At 64.1% G+C, this 15,015-nt stretch overlaps 1 protein-coding gene across 2 annotated transcripts in view; it reads right to left on the bottom strand.

Moving 5' to 3' along the window:
• SND1 (staphylococcal nuclease and tudor domain containing 1) overlaps positions 1-15,015 on the bottom strand; it is a 161,364-nt gene that overhangs the window by 105,571 nt on the left and 40,778 nt on the right. For both annotated transcript variants that reach the window (XM_082484025.1, XM_082484026.1), the window contains exon 11: positions 1,605-1,694. In XM_082484025.1, coding sequence (XP_082340151.1) covers positions 1,605-1,694 — 90 coding nt within the window. The remainder of the gene's footprint in view (positions 1-1,604; positions 1,695-15,015) is intronic.

Here is a 15,015-nt window from a genome sequence, read left to right as displayed (position 1 = left end):
AAGGCTGTCATTTCAAATCAGAACGCGCCGCCAACCTCGAGGGACCGGTTTGATCATTAACGGAAAGGATTTTTTCATCGCTTTCCTCAATCAAATTAATCTGAAGTGAAAAACGTGGAGCTGACAAAGGAAATATTTATAAAGCAAACGAGGCAACTTCAAAGGCAAGCGGGCGCCCGGTTCCCAAGGCTACCGAACCGGCGAAGGCGGCAGCCCGGCGTGCGCCGCAAGGTTACGGGGAGCTTTGGCCACGGAGGCTGGCGGCACTCGCAGCCCAACGGCTTTGCGCTCCTCTTTCTGGGGGTCACCGGCTCCTGACCTGCCACGCTGGGCACGGGGACGGTGGCAGCCGGCTGCCACCCCGCTCCCCTCCTCCCGCTGCCCACCGCGATGCCACGGCTTCCGCCTGTCCCTCGGGATGCGCTGACCCTGCTGCGTCGGTGCATCACGCCGCAGCACCCGCGCTGGGGGTGCCGGGAGGAAGGCAGGAGGACCCTCATCCTCCTCCCCAGCATGGCAACACGCGCCGCCCGCCCCCGGTCGTGGGGAGGCGGGGGACGCAGAGAGCAGCTGCCAGCATTGGGGACGGCCGGGGGACCAGGGGACGGCTCCCCGGCACCTCGGGGCCAGGCACGGGGGACGCAGGACCGGCGCAGGCAGCGCCACAAGCCCCAGGGGCTCTGGCAGGATTGACCCCATCCCCAACCACGGTGGGGACCCGGTGACCGGAGCCGGTGGCTTCGGCCAGCCGTTGCCCCCGGCTGCTGCCGGCGAGCGTGCCAGAGTGAACGCAAACAGGTTTGGGGTGAAAAAAGGGGGATTTCGAGCAACAGCCACGCGTGGCAGGGTGGGAAGAGAGCAAAGCCCGCTCTGCCGCACCGCAGAGCGACGGCGGCGGGAGGAGAAGCGGTGCCGGCACGGGGCCAGGACCCTCCCAGCAGCGAGCGGGTTTGCATTTCAGAGACCGGAGCTCTCTTCACAAGTCCCGGCAACATCCTCGCGGCCGCTTTTGACTACGACAAGTGACAGACTTCCCATTAGAAAAGTCTCGCAAGCTGCTTTTTTATTCTTTTCTCTTTTTTTTTTTTTTTTTTTTTAAATATATAAACAGGGCTCTGGAATGGAGAGATGCAATTAGGCATGGAAATAGTCCTCAATGAGCAGCAGCGAGCAGCCTCGCCACGAAGGAAATTGATTTTATTTGACCATTTTATGAGCGTTTGAAAATTGCATCCTGAGCATGTGCTTCGGTAGTTAAGTGCACATTATATTCTTCATTCCCCTGAATTGCTTTAAACCAGCCTAGAAAAATATGCCGGGGAAACAAAGGGAAATACAAAGCGACGCAGGTACACGGCACCGCCGGGAAACGGGGGCAGCTGACGGCCACATCGCACCCCTCGGCGGGGGGGGCAGGGGAGCAGCAAAAAGGGTGCTCCAGCTTTGGGTGCACCCCGAAATTCCCAGCGGAGAGCCCCCGGGTCACCCGTAAGGACGGACGCGGCACCACCGGCATGGGCAGCGCCGGCTCCCGACCCCTCGTTAGCACCCGCATGCGCCGGGGATGAGCCAGGACCGCATCGCCCGCCCCGTCCCCTCCGTACCTTCTTCCCGATGAGCTTCTTGCGCAGGAACTCCCGGGCCTCGAACATGTAGGGAATGTCGTAGAGGGGCCTCAGCTTCCTGTTCTTGTCCTGCAGCGGGGGCAGAGAAGGGGGCAACAGGTCAGGGGAAGCCCCGAAATCAGGAGGAGACACCCCAGAACTGGACCCCTGAGCATCGCCGCAGCCCCGGCTCCGCCGAAACCCCCAGGGGGGCCCCTGACCGCCACGAGCATCCTCCCAGGAGGTCACGCCAGCGGTCACCAGGCTGAGCATCTCCGAATTTAGGCGGCTTTATAAGGGGATGGGATGGAGTTTGGGGTGGGGGGAGGTGACCAGGGTCCCCCCCCAAGGAGTCGACCACCCCCACTGAGCGCCCCCGGTCCCGCTCACCCCGTGCCAGGCAGCTCAGCACCGGAGCCCGCGGCCCCGCGGGCACTGCCCGGGCATCTCCGCTGGCAGAGGGAACCATCGGGGGTCTCCCCTCCCCGAAACGCCGGGCACGGCACCCCCCTCCCCGCGCCCACCCCCCGCCCCGCCACCGGGAGGGGAAAAACCAGACTCCAAGAGATTGAGGGCGCCGTGCAAGGCGGGTACGCGGCCGCTGCTCACGCAGGCTCCTGCACACAAGTGGCTCGTTAGCCAAGCTCGTTATCGGCCAGCGATTAACAGCACTCGCGGGATGAAACGCCCAGGAAAGGGAAGCGGAGGGCATCTGGCCGCTGGCCGCCCGACGGCTGCTGGGGGCCTCTCGCCGCCATAAAATCCTGTCGAAGGCTGAGCGAAACGGGGAGTTTTCCAGTGGAAAGGGCAGCGGGGATTTGGGAACGACGCGGGGAGCGGGAAGGGGGCAGAGCCGCACCGCACCGCACGGCTGCCACCCCGCACCGGCTTCGTGGCGGGTCCCGTGGGGCAGGACGGGCAGCAGCGAGCCCCGTCAGCTATATAAGACGACGTATAAGATGTACAAGAGAAGTTATATAGGCTGTGGGGCGCTGCTCACCCCTCCCTGGGCCACCCTCGGCCCCCGGCCCCCCCGCGGCATCCCAACGGGAACCGTGGCACGGCACAGCACGGCACAGCATCGTCCGACGTCCCAGCCAGAAAAGAGCCGGGGTAGGGGCTGAGGTGCCCCCGAGGCTGGCAACGTCCCTCCCGGGGAGTGCCAGCGGCAGGATCGGTGTCCCCCAACCCCTGGCTTTGCCTGGGGGCTCCATGCAGGGGTCCCCCCTGCCCCCGGTCACCGTCCCCAAGAGCGGCCAAAGCGGCTTGCAGGAGCACGGGGCAGGCGCGCAGCAGCGTCCCGCGTCGCCCCCCCCGGGACTGCGCAATTCCCAGGTCAGAGACAGCGTCTTCAGAGCCACCACCCCCGAAGGGGCTTGTCATCCCCCCCCCCGCCTCCGAAATGTGCCACCTCCGCGCCTGGACGCAGCGACGCGGTGTGACAGCACAACGGACCTGGCTTCGGAAGCGGCACCAAGGGGCCGCGGCGGCTCGGCACCATCCCTGGAGGGACCGGCACCGCTCTCCCCGGCAGATCCTGCTCCCTCGCTGGTGCTCCGCGGGACTTTGGACACACTTTGCCGCCAACGGCACCGGCACCGTTACGGTTACGGTGCTTTTGAGCCCCGCCAGCGTGCGAGGGGAGGATGGAGGGAGGAGAAGCCAACCCAACCCAACCCAGCCCAGCCCCGGGAGCTCCCCTGCCCACGCCGCTGGAGGACGGCCTTTGGCACGCGGCTCTGCTCGCCGGCACGGTGCCGTGGGGCACAGCCCCCCGCACGCCCCGCCGAGCCGGGGAGGAATACACTGAAAAAGAGGGAGATAAGGCGAAAGCAGCAGGAAATGAAGGAGAGGAATCAGATGGGAGAGGGAGCGAGCGGACAAAGAAGACACGGCGGCACTCGCGCTCCCTGTTCTTCCCTAATGAATGAGGCTTTGATAGAGTTCATTGTCCCCCGACGCCGTTCCCAGGCTGCTCCTCGGAGTCGTTCCCTCCTCCACCCGCAGCGCCGCGGCCCCTGCCAGCGCCGGCGATGGGAACGGGCCGGATCCTGCGAGGGCACCCCCACGTGCGGCAGCGAGCGGGTGCTGCACCCGGCGCCAAACCCGTCCCCGGAGGTGGCTCCTGCTCCCGCAATGGCTAAAAACCCCTTTGCAGGCAGGGGGAGGGCAGGTCCCAAGCTTGGCAGGGTGCGGGATTGGTGGGATTTCTCCCAGAAAGGAGCTTTTACGCTCACCGGGGCTCAGCCCGATATCACTTGTGGCATAGAAAAGCTTCCTGGCACCTAATGAGATGGTCTCGACGAGGCTGGCACGGAGCTGCGGCGGGCAGCACGGCATGCGGTGCCAGCTAGCCGGCCCCGACGCTGGTTTTCCAGCAGGGAGAGAGCTCTCTCCTCGGCCCGTATAAAATAAAGGCCGTGGGACGGCAGGGCTGGAGGGGGTACAGTGGCTCGGAGAGCGTGCTGCTGCCGTAGGAAAGGCCGGGGCTGGCTCCCTGGCTGCGCCTCGGCACGCTGCAGGACGATGCATTATTCACGCCGCTCCCCTCCCCGGCGAGGGGTGCGGGGACGGAGGCGTCTCCGTTATTCAGCAGCTGCCAGAAAAATTCCCGGCCCCGTGCCAGAGCTGGAGTCGAGCCGCATGATAAATCCTGCGGTGCCGGGCGCGGGGTCTGAACGGGGCTGCCGGTGGGGGCGGGGAGGGCTGTCCGCTCCTCCTGGGGCATCCCCCCCTGGACCACGGGCATCCTTCCATAGGGCATTCCCCCCGGACCGTGGGCATCCCCCCATGGACCACGGGCACCCTCCCCTGGGGCATCATCCCATGGACTGGGGGCATCTTCCCCGCCGGGGCATCCCCCCATGGACCATGGGAATCCTCCCCGAGGGCATCGCTCCATGGACTGGGGGCATCCTCCCCACCAGGGCATCCCCCTCTGGACCAGGGGCATCCCCCCATGGACCAGGGGCATCCTCCCCTGGAGAATCATTCCATGGACCAGGGTCATCCCTCTCCTGGGACATCTCCCCATGGACTGGGGGCATCCTCCCATAGGGCATCCCCCTCTGGACCACGGACATCCTCCCCTGGGGCACCCCTGAATGTACTGGGGACATCCACCCATGGGAGCCCCCCCAGGGCGCCGCAGCATCACCCACGAGCCCGTCCCCGTCGCCCTGCGGCAGGGTGACAGCCGCCCGGAGCCGGAGGAGCAGGGCTGAGGAACTCCTCATTTCACAGCCCAGTGCTGCAAAGCGGCGCCGTACCGCCACGGCCGTCGCTTCCCTGGAAAATCACTGCACCTAACCCTATCGGCTGCCTGCCGGGCTCCCGGCGCGGCCCCCGTCCCCAAATCCTCAGCAGGGGGGGGTCCCACCCCCGGAGCCCTGATGGGACGTGGGCGACGAGCATCTCCCAACCTCGGCAAGGTCACGGTGAAGCTTCAAGATAAATAATGCTGCCCAGGCTCCCGTCTGCTGCTCCGCACAGGCAAAGCCCTGTGCAAACACTAATTAATCCTCACTAACGAACTCCAAATTTATTGCTTATTTAAGTGTCTATCTGGCACAGGCTGTTAAGTCCCTAATCCCGTCCCGCGCAGCACTGGAGCACGGGAAGGGGGATGGCAGGAGCGAGCGGCAAAGCCCTGGGTGGCCCCGGCATCACCCGCCCCCCGGTGCAGTGCCGGCAGGCTCAGGTGCCGGCGGCAATTGCATCGGCGGAGAAGCGACCAGAGAGCGGCTGGGCAGCCTTTGCGCGAGGAGGGAACAGGAGCTGCTCACAGAGATGCTCCGGCTTTGCTTAAAAACCTCCCACGGGATGCACCCTCCATCCCACCCGGCATGGCAAAGGCACGGTGTAGCCGTGGGTCCCGGCACAGCATTGGCATGGCGCAGCCGTAGGTCCTGGCACAGCACTGGTGTGGTGCAGCCATGTGTCCTGGCATGGCACAGCGCTGGCACAGTGCAGCTGTGGATCCCGGCACAGCATTGGCATGGCGCAGCTGTAGGTCTCGGCACAGCGCTGGCATGGTGCAGCTGTGGGTCCTGGCACAGCACTGGCGTGGTGCAGCCGTGGGTCCCAGCATGGCGCCGGCACGGCGAAGCCATCAGTACAGGCACAGTGCTGGCATGGTGCAGCCGTGGGTCCCAGCATGGCACCAGCGTGGTGCAGCCGTGGGTCCCTGCACAGGGCTGGCGTGGTGCAGCCGTAGGTTTTGGCACAGCGCTGACGTGGTACAGCCGTGGGTCCCGGCATGGGGCTGGCGTGGGGCAGCCGTGGGTACCAGCACGGCACTGGCGTTGTACAGCCATGGGTCCCGGCATGGGGCTGGCGTGGGGCTGGTGCTCTGGATGCGCTCCTCTGCCGCGGCATAGCCAGGGATTTACCCGGCTCGTGTCAACGAGCGGCATTACGAGCAGAGGGGAAACGCCTGCCCTGGAAGCCGCGTTCAAGTGCTTAAAAGCCTCTTCTCCCAGCGCGGCGGCAGCGGCTCTCCGCGGCATCGCACAAAAGCAAACGTTTTGCCTTAAAAATAACCCAACAGCAACCTCAGCGCGTCTCACGGCTCCGCAGCCACGTGGCACCACCCCAAAAAGGGGATCCCAGCGACAGCACTGTCCCCGCCGCCGGAGCAGCCGCCCTCCCCGTGCCGTGCCGGCACCTCCGGCCATGCCATGCCGGCCCCGGAGGAACCGGTGAGGTGGGGGCTGAGCCCTCACCGAGGCCGTGTCACAGAATCACAGAATTATCAGAGTTGGAAGGGACCTCAAGAGATCATCTAGTCCAACTCTCCTGCTAAAGCAGGATTGCCTAGAGCACATTACTCAGGACTGCATCCAGGCGGGTCTTGAAAATCTCCAGGGAAGGGGACTCCACAACCTCCCTGGGCAGCCTGTGCCGGTGCTCTGTCACCTGAACCGTAAAGAAGTGTTTCCGTGTATTTGAACGGAACTTCCTGTGTTCCAACTTGTGCCCATTGCCCCTCGTCCTGTCACTGGGAACCATTGAGAAGAGCCTGGCTCCATCCTCCTTCAGCCCACCCTTTAGATACTTGTACGCCATAATAAGGTCTCCCCTCAGCCTTCTCTTCTCCAGGCTAAAGAGTCCCAGCGCTCTCAGCCTTTCCTCATAGGGGAGATGCTCCAATCCCTTCATCATCTTAGTTGCCCTTTGCTGGACTCGCTCCAGCAGTTCCCTGTCCCTCTTGAACTGGGGAGCCCAAAACTGGACACAGTATTCCAGTTGTGGCCTCACCAGTGCCGAGTAGAGGGGGAGAATGACCTCCCTCGACCTACTGGCCACACTCTTCCCTATGCAGCCCAGGATTCCATTGGCCTTTTTGGCGACAAGGGCACATTGCTGGGCCATGGATAATTTACTGTCTACCAGGACCCCCAGATCCTTCTCCTCCAAGCTATCTCCCAGCAGGTAAGCCCCTAACCTGTACTGGTGCCTAGCATTCTTCCTCCCCAGGTGCAGGACCTTGCACTTGGTTTTGTTGAACCTCATTAGGTTCTTCTCTGCCCAGCGTCGTCGTGACGCTGATGAAAAATGCAACGCCTTCTGCAATTCCCAGCACGAGTAAAAGGCAATGGGCTGTGCCAGCAGCCGCATAACAGAAACGTTTAAGTGGCCAATACATATCGCCCATAACCGCGGCGCTGTCAGCCACCATTAAATACCGTTTTGCCGGCCTGTAAAAATGATATTTCATATCGGAGGGGAAGTGGCCCAGCGGATGGCTCTGGGAAGCCGTTCAAGAACTTGGACACCCGGTTGAGGTTTCGCAAACAAACATTAAAAATCAATATAACAGCAAGGATGTTAACCCAATTCTGCGGCCGTCACACACCCACCCATTACAGACACGTAGAAAGATACTGCTTTTTTTTTTTTTAAATGACTTTTCAAGCCAAGGGCTGGAGGCGCGGCAGCATCCCTCCACGCCGCCTTCCCGGACGCGGCGTTTCCCGAAGCGACATCCTCGGCCGCATCCTGCCGTGGGAGCGGGACGGGCGAGAGGGATGGCGCAGCGCGGCGGGGAATGGGACAGGCGAGAGGGATGGCGCAGCGCGGCGGGGAGCTGCAGAGGCTGAAACGCCGGCCCCGGCTTTCCCGGGCTGCTGGGGAGAGCCATCAGCCATTCGAAAAATAATTAAAAAAAAAAAAAAAAAAAACACCACAAAAAAAAAGCCTATTAGCCTCATTCAATTAAAGGTGTGCAGCGAGGAAGTTGGTTTATTAGCGCGAAAGTCGATGCGCGGAGATTCGGAGCGATGCTGGAGGAGGGGAGGGGTAAGCTGCTCGCACTCCCCACCCCCGGGGGATGCGGAGGTGGGGATTTCAATCCCGAAATCCATGGGAACGCGCCGCTTCCTCGCGGGCTGCCCGCAGACACGTGCCGGGGAGCCCGGGGAAAGAAACCGGCTTTTCATCTAAAATGAAAGACGGAGCATCTCGCAAGTGGGTGCTGCCGCCGCGGCCGGCGCTGGCTCCCCCCCTCCTCACCAAACCTCCCTCCTCCTTAAATAACCCCCGCGCAGCATTAAATACGGAACAGGCCGAGTGAATTACAGCTCTCCTGTCAAATTAACATCATTACGCCGCACAGTAGCCAATTAAAGTCTATTTTCAGGAAAGCAGCAGCGCGTGTCTGCAGCGAAGGATTGCATCCTGCCACGGCGCGGGGGGGTTAAACACCGAGCGCCCTCGGTTCCCCGCGGCCGGGGATCCCGCTCCAGCCCCCGGCCCCCACCCCAGGGGCAAGGACAGGGGACGGGGATGGACGCGGGTACATTCGGAGCGGTGGGAAACACTCCGGCGAAACGCAGCCCGGTGTGCCGGCGGCACCTCCCGACCCCGCACCGGTGCCGGGGTGCTCATGCAGCCGGGGAGAATGGCCCGACCCCCCCCCCCTCCCCCCGGGGACGAGCCCGGGCTCCCAGCTCCCCCCGTACGCAGCATTTTGGGGGTTCGTCCCAAGAATCGCGGCGCGGGACGCTGCGGGCGCCAGCGCTCACGGGGTGACCCCAGCAGAGCCGAGGGGACCCGCAGCCCGGCAGCGCCGCGGGGCCGCAGGTGGGGAGAGCTGCCCCCCCCCTCCACCTTCCCCGCCAGCGCAATTAGGGAAGCTTCTTATTTGTAAAGCAATTAGCATAGCAAATCATCTCCAAGCGACACGCCAGAATAAGCCCTTCAAACCGGCGGCGAGGCGGGGTGGAGATCGCCAGCTGCCACCGAAAGCGGCCGGGAGCGGTGCCGTGGCAGCGTGCCCGGTGTCCCCGGCGCTGCTCGGGGACGCAGCAGCCCCCCAAGGACCCCGAGGTGGGGGAAACCCGCCCCGTTCTGCGGCTGCCCCGGCACACACCGGGCTCCGGGGGAAGAATCCGAACCGGAGCGAGCAGAGGGATGCGTGGGGCGGCAGCGGGGGGGGACCCCCATCTGCTCCCCCCGGCACCGGGAGGGCGAAGGCGGCGGTGGGAAGGGGAGCCGGTTCGTTAGCGGTGTCGTGCCTGTGGTTCCCAGCCCTCCCGCCCCGGCGCATCCTCGGCTGAACCCGGCACGCTGGGCTCGCCAGGGGAAAACCTATCACGGAGGGCAGCGAGGCGGTGACAGCAAACACGGCGGCGTGCTCCGGCGCTGGTGGAACGAGCGCAGCCGGCGCCGGGCTCCCCAGAGGAGCCTGCGGCTGGCGAGCAGAAGCGTGCCGCTGTCGAGCGTTCGGGGACGGGCTCTTCCGTCCCAAAGCCTCCGCAGCACACGGCAGCTCCGCTCCGCGAGGACGGCGAGGCGCGCAGCTGGTTTACCGGCACCGCACGCGGGCGATGCTCTTACAATCGGCATCGGCGCGTGCAAGGCTCCGTCCCGGGAGCCGGGCAGCACTTCTGCAAGGAAGGGGATGTCACCGGGAGCAGGAAGGGAACGGCCCTGAGGATCGCAGGCACGTGCGGCGGCGAGGAAACAAGGACGAGGGGCTCCCACCGCACCGGAGAAACAAGCAGCGTCTCTGCCTGGGCGGCCCCAGGTGCCGATTGCCGCATGCAGAGCGGGAACGTGTGTTCAGCCTCTCCGGCGCTGCAGCCAGCCCTGCCGTGCCGTGCCGTGCCGTGCCGTGCCGTGCCATGCCGTACTGTGCCGTGCCGTGCCATGTCGTGCCATGCCGTGCCATGCCGTGCCGTGCCGTGCCATGCCGTGCCGTGCCACCAGCACCAGCTCCCAGTCAGCCCCGGGGGGTTGCACGGATCCCCAGCCCCACCTGGCTGCATCCTCCACCGCAGCGATGACCACGGTGCCACCGCGCTCGACGGGACAGACCGGACCGGCACAGGGATGAGGAGCCGCCCAGGAGCAGCGTCATTTGCGGCAGCGGCTGAGGACTAACGAGGCTGAGGAGCTAACGAGTTTGAGGGGTGCGGGCAGCCCCGGCAGCCCCCCGGCAGCCCCCCGGCAGGAGAGCGGCTCTTCTCCAGCTGCTCTCAGAGAGGGCAGAGGGAAGATCAGAGCATCTCGGTGGCGGCTCCTTCGGCTACCGGGATTTGCCGGAGTTATGGCCCTAAGAGGATTAACGCCAGTGGCTGGCAGAGAGCACGGCGAGGCTGAAGGGCAGCGGTGCCGGCACGGCGCTCCCGGCACAAACCGTGCGGGAAGATGCTCCGGCGAGCGAGCACCGCAGCTGAATCACCCCCACGCTGGCGCACCGGGGGCAGAGGATTTCCCCAAATCCCTGTTCAGCCCTCGGGCGGGTATCAGAGCATCTCAGGCCCTGGAATTACTCAAACATCGTTAGCGGAGTCTAATTAAAGAGAGAAAAACCAACTCCTTCTGAGCCGAGCATCCACACCCAAACAAGGGTCCCCATTTTAATCGCTTTCATTATCAAAACAGGGTCCCCGCTGCAGCCTTGCAGTTGGCAGTTGACCATTTTAACGCGATTTGCATTTTATCAAAGCGCATTGAGAGGGCTCCCAGCAGCGCTCTCCCCCCCCGGCCCCCCCCCGGCTCCCAGCACGGCACCGGCACCAGCACCGGCACTACGACCGTGGCTGGGGGGAGCCGGAGGTGCCCCCGCACCCCGGCACACGCTGGGCACTGCGGGGACAAGGCTGCCCCCTCGGGAGCAGGGACCTTGCATGGTGGCGGTGACTCCGGCCGCGGCGTCTCGGCACTGCGGCGGTGCCGGCCGGGCTGAGCTCGCCGGCAGCCGCTCTTTGCGGTGCCGACCTTCCTCGCTTCCTGACACAACGCAGCGCTGAGTCCTCCTGCTCCGGAAACGCTCTTCCGCGGCGGCTGAGCGCACCCGTAGCCAGCTCGGCAAGGCAGGGACAGCCGGCTTTTCGGTGGCCACAGGCACGACCACCCTGGCCCCAGTCACTGCCGCACCGCACAGGGGCACCGAAGGCTTTTCTCCATCATCCTCCTCACCACGGAGCCGCACACAGAGCCAGGCTGACCCATGGACAGCACGGAGCAAGTTTTCCGCATCCCGCGGTCCCCTCTGCCGAAACCGGCCCTGGGCACGAGAGCGGCCCAGCGTGCAGGGAGGCTGCCGGGACTGGGGGAGGCTGCTCCATCCCGGCCTCTGCCTTTTCCTGCCTTATCCCTTATCCATCCTCCGCCTCCCCTTTAAAACCCACCAGAGCCCAGCTCCGGTATTGATGGTGTCGCCGGCGCACGCCGCTCCGGTCTCCTCCCCGGGGCGCGGGGGCCACGCTCACCACGCGCCCGGGCTGCCTCCCGCAGCCTCGCCAGCGGCTATCCATCTCCATCAAGCCTGAAGGCACCTATTAATCACGTTAGCGGCCCTAATTTAAACCTTCTGCCTGCTGCCACGCGCTGCCGGCTCCTCTCCCTCCGCCAGCCCGCTTCAGCGGTGAGGAGCGGGAGGACCCGCAGCCCACGGTGACGGGGAGCATCCTGCAACCGGCGCGGGGTGTTCGCGCCGCTCCCGGCGATGCGGCGGCGAGGAATGGCACGGAGGAGCGGCAGTGCCGGGAAGGTGGTGGGGAGAAGAGGTCTCCCCCAAAGCGGGGCTTACGGGGCTCGGGATGCGGGCGGCACCGCGGGGCGGCTTTGGGCAGCAGAGATGCTTACCCGTCCCAGGTGCGCACAGGACGAGCGCGGTGCCGTAACCGGTCGCCCCGGCGCTCCTCTCGCCTGGCGGAGCAGCAGCTGAAGCAGGACGCAGCATCTTCCACAGGGATGTGCAGTTAGCAACGGCATTGCACGTGCTGATCCGGCCCTGTGGTGGGTCCCCGGCAGTCCCCGGCCTCGTTCCTCCAGCCGTCCGCATGCCGGAGGGATGCAGCCGCGGTGTGCGCCGCCGTGAGAAGTGCACGTCCCGCCGCGTGCTCAGCGGCCGCCGCTGCAGCATCCGCGGGGCAAAGACCACGTGCAACGCCGGCGACTCCCGCAAGCACCGGGGAACCGTCCCCGCTCCCTCTTTGGGCTCAAACCCAAGCCCGGGCGCAGCCAAAACCAAAGCCGCCGTACTTCTCGCTGCTTTGCCAGAGCAGAGGCCGTATCTGCGGTCACCGCCGTGCTCAGCACCTCTAACTCCTCAAAAGTGGGTATGAAAGCACGATTTGTTTGCGGCCCGTAGTTCTCCGAAGGTTCTGCACCGGCGCGTTGCTCCTCACCCGCAAGAACACGGTTTTACGAAGGGGAACAAAACGCGCCGTGCCCACCGGCTCCCTGCCAGGGCGGCCGCGCCGGGACGGAGGACGCTCCGCGGCCCCACAACCCTCCTCCGCGCGGCCGCTTGCAATCGCGTTAGCAGCGGCCTTAAATTAATAAAGCTGTTTGTCTCGTCAGCCTGTGCGACACGCTGAACGAGCACCCTCTTGGGAGCTGCTCTCCTGCGGCGCAGGCACGAGCCGCATCCTGCCCAGGACGAGCCGCATCACAGCATCCCCGACAGCAGGCGCGTGGCCACCAGCGTGGCCGGCGCGAGGCCGGGGACGCGGGCAGCAGAAACCTCGCGGTACGCCGCCACGGCGAAGCCGCCGCTGCTCCGGTCGGCGGGGAAATAAGACGGCCCCAGCAGAAAAGCCCCAAGAGGCGCTCGATATGATCACCATCTCTCTCCCGGCCCCAAAATAAGAGGCGACGCTGCAGATGCTGTTTCAGCACAAAATATCAGCGGATGAGCACCAGCCGGCAGGGAGGGATTGGGGGTGAAACCGGCATTTTTGGGAAAGGCGCTGGCAGCGGTGGTGCCCCGCAGGCTGCGGACACGCTCCCAGTGATGCCCCAGACACCCCGGAGCACCCGCGGCGTCTCCTCCCCCCCCCCTCGCAATGCCCCACATCTCAGCCCAGAATGGCATCACCGGCGTGTGCCGCGGCCGAAGCGCAGCGGTGCCGGCCCCGCAGGGGGATGCCGCGCAGCCCTGCTCCCCACACCGGACCACGAGCCCCACGGAGCCCCCTCCTCCCCTGAATCCCCCCCAAAAACCGCCGCCCCGTCACCACCGGTACCCTGGGAGGCGGCGCCGAGCGCGGCTGCTGAAATCAGCTAATGAAAGTTATTTATGAGGCGATTACCGAGTTGGCTTCGCCGGCGCTGAATTAAGATAATTTGTAATTACGCGCGACGCTTTTAGAATACAGCACGCTTATGTTTTTAGTCATTTGTTTTATTAAATTAAACGCTCGGGCTAATTACAGGCATCCTTTGGCTATCTCCCTCTGGAGCCCCGACCCGCGGGAGCCTGTCACCAGCAGATAGCGCGTTCGCGGCTCCACCGCGTTTGCTCGCACAGGACCGCGCCGGGCTGTAATCAGCAACTACAAATTACCTCGTTAAAAACGGGATTACCCTTGGCGAGGAAAGCCTCTGCTTAAACCCATCAAGATTCCTGCGAAAAGTCATTTCTAAGCAATTGAAGTTTTTGCGTCGCCGGCATTAGCGGAGAACATTTCTGGCTGAGGCGTTAATTTGGGGAATATCTCCTCAATTCGGACTTTGGCGCTGGAGCGAGAGCGGCTGAAAGGGCATTTCACGGCTCCGCTGTAACCTCTGCTCGGCTACGAGAGTCTTTAGGCGGCGGCAGGGAAGGCGGTGCCCTTTCCCAGGAACGCATCGGGGAAATCACCCGAGCACAACGGTACCCGTCCACGGGGAATTCATTAACCGGCGGTGCTTTGGCAACGCGCACAAAGAGCCACCTCTCTCCGCGGACGAGGAGATAATGTCGCCGCTAATGAGGAAATTGAGACGTATAAAAATACTCGGTAATTTCAGAAGGGCTTTTCTTTCTTTTTTCTTTTTTTTTTTTTTTTTTTCTTCTTTTTAATTTTACAACACCGCAGTGTTTGAATTCTATTTTAAATGACCTCCCCCGACAGCCCAGCCGAGCCGAGGGAGCCGCAGTGAAGCAGCCCGGCGCGAGATGCTCTGAACATCTCACAGCCGAGAGACCTGGAAAAGCTGATGCAGCGCGTTCCCGGGTTGCACCGGTACGTGCCGGAGATGCACCAGCGCCACCAGTGACCCACGGGGAGGCGACAGCCCCAAGCACGGACAAGGGTGGCCGGGAGCATCCCGCCGGAGCCGCCCGGGGTTCTCCCCGAAAGGGACTGTTAAAGGGGAGACGAAGCGTTTACTTTCACACAATCACAGAATCGTTGAGGTTGGAAAAGACCTCCTCGAGTCCAACCGTTAACCCAGCGCTGCCAAACCCCCCACCGAACCATGTCCCTCAGCACCGCGTCTACACGTCTTCACCGGGGATGGTGACCCCACCACCGCCCCGGGCAGCCCGTGCCAGTGCGTGACAGCCCTTTCGCAGCCTTCTTCCTCCCGACGCCACATTTAGCCCACCCGCAGCTCAAGTGTCCTCCCCAGGAACGCTTTTGTGCAAAAAAAAATATATTGGAGAAATCACGCTATTTAATTGGGATCTCCGCCGAAGACCCCACGCCCGATACCCAATGGATGCCGGCAAACGGGCAGCACGGCTCCGTCAGGGCAGGCGAGGCGACATCCCCGTCCCGCTGCCTGCCAGAGGAGATTTTTGGGATAGAATCATAGAATCACAGAATGGTTTGGGTGGGAAGGGATCGTTAGAGGCCATCGAGTCCCCCCCTGCCCCGGGCAGGGACACCTCCCCCAGCCCAGGTCGCTCCCAGCCCCGTCCAACCCGGCCTTGAACACCTCCAGGGATGGGGCAGCCACAGCTCCTCGGGGCACCCTGCGCCAGGGGCTCACCGCCCGCACAGGGGAGAATTTCTTCCTAATACCTAATCTCAACCTCCCCTCTGTCAGTGTCACGCCGTTACCCTTCACTAACCGCAGCACTTTTGTGGAAAGGGACGCACACCTCGGCACGCCGTGGACCACCTCACTTACCCCGGCACCCTCACACCGCGCCGGCCACCGGAGCCCCGAGGGCCACCCCACACCGGTG

The sequence above is a fragment of the Vanellus vanellus genome, assembly GCF_965231255.1.
Source record: "Vanellus vanellus genome assembly, chromosome: 1".
Taxonomy (NCBI): domain Eukaryota; kingdom Metazoa; phylum Chordata; class Aves; order Charadriiformes; family Charadriidae; genus Vanellus; species Vanellus vanellus.
The sequence above is the reverse complement of the archived record's forward strand: the minus strand, read 5'-3'. Positions and strand labels throughout refer to the sequence as shown.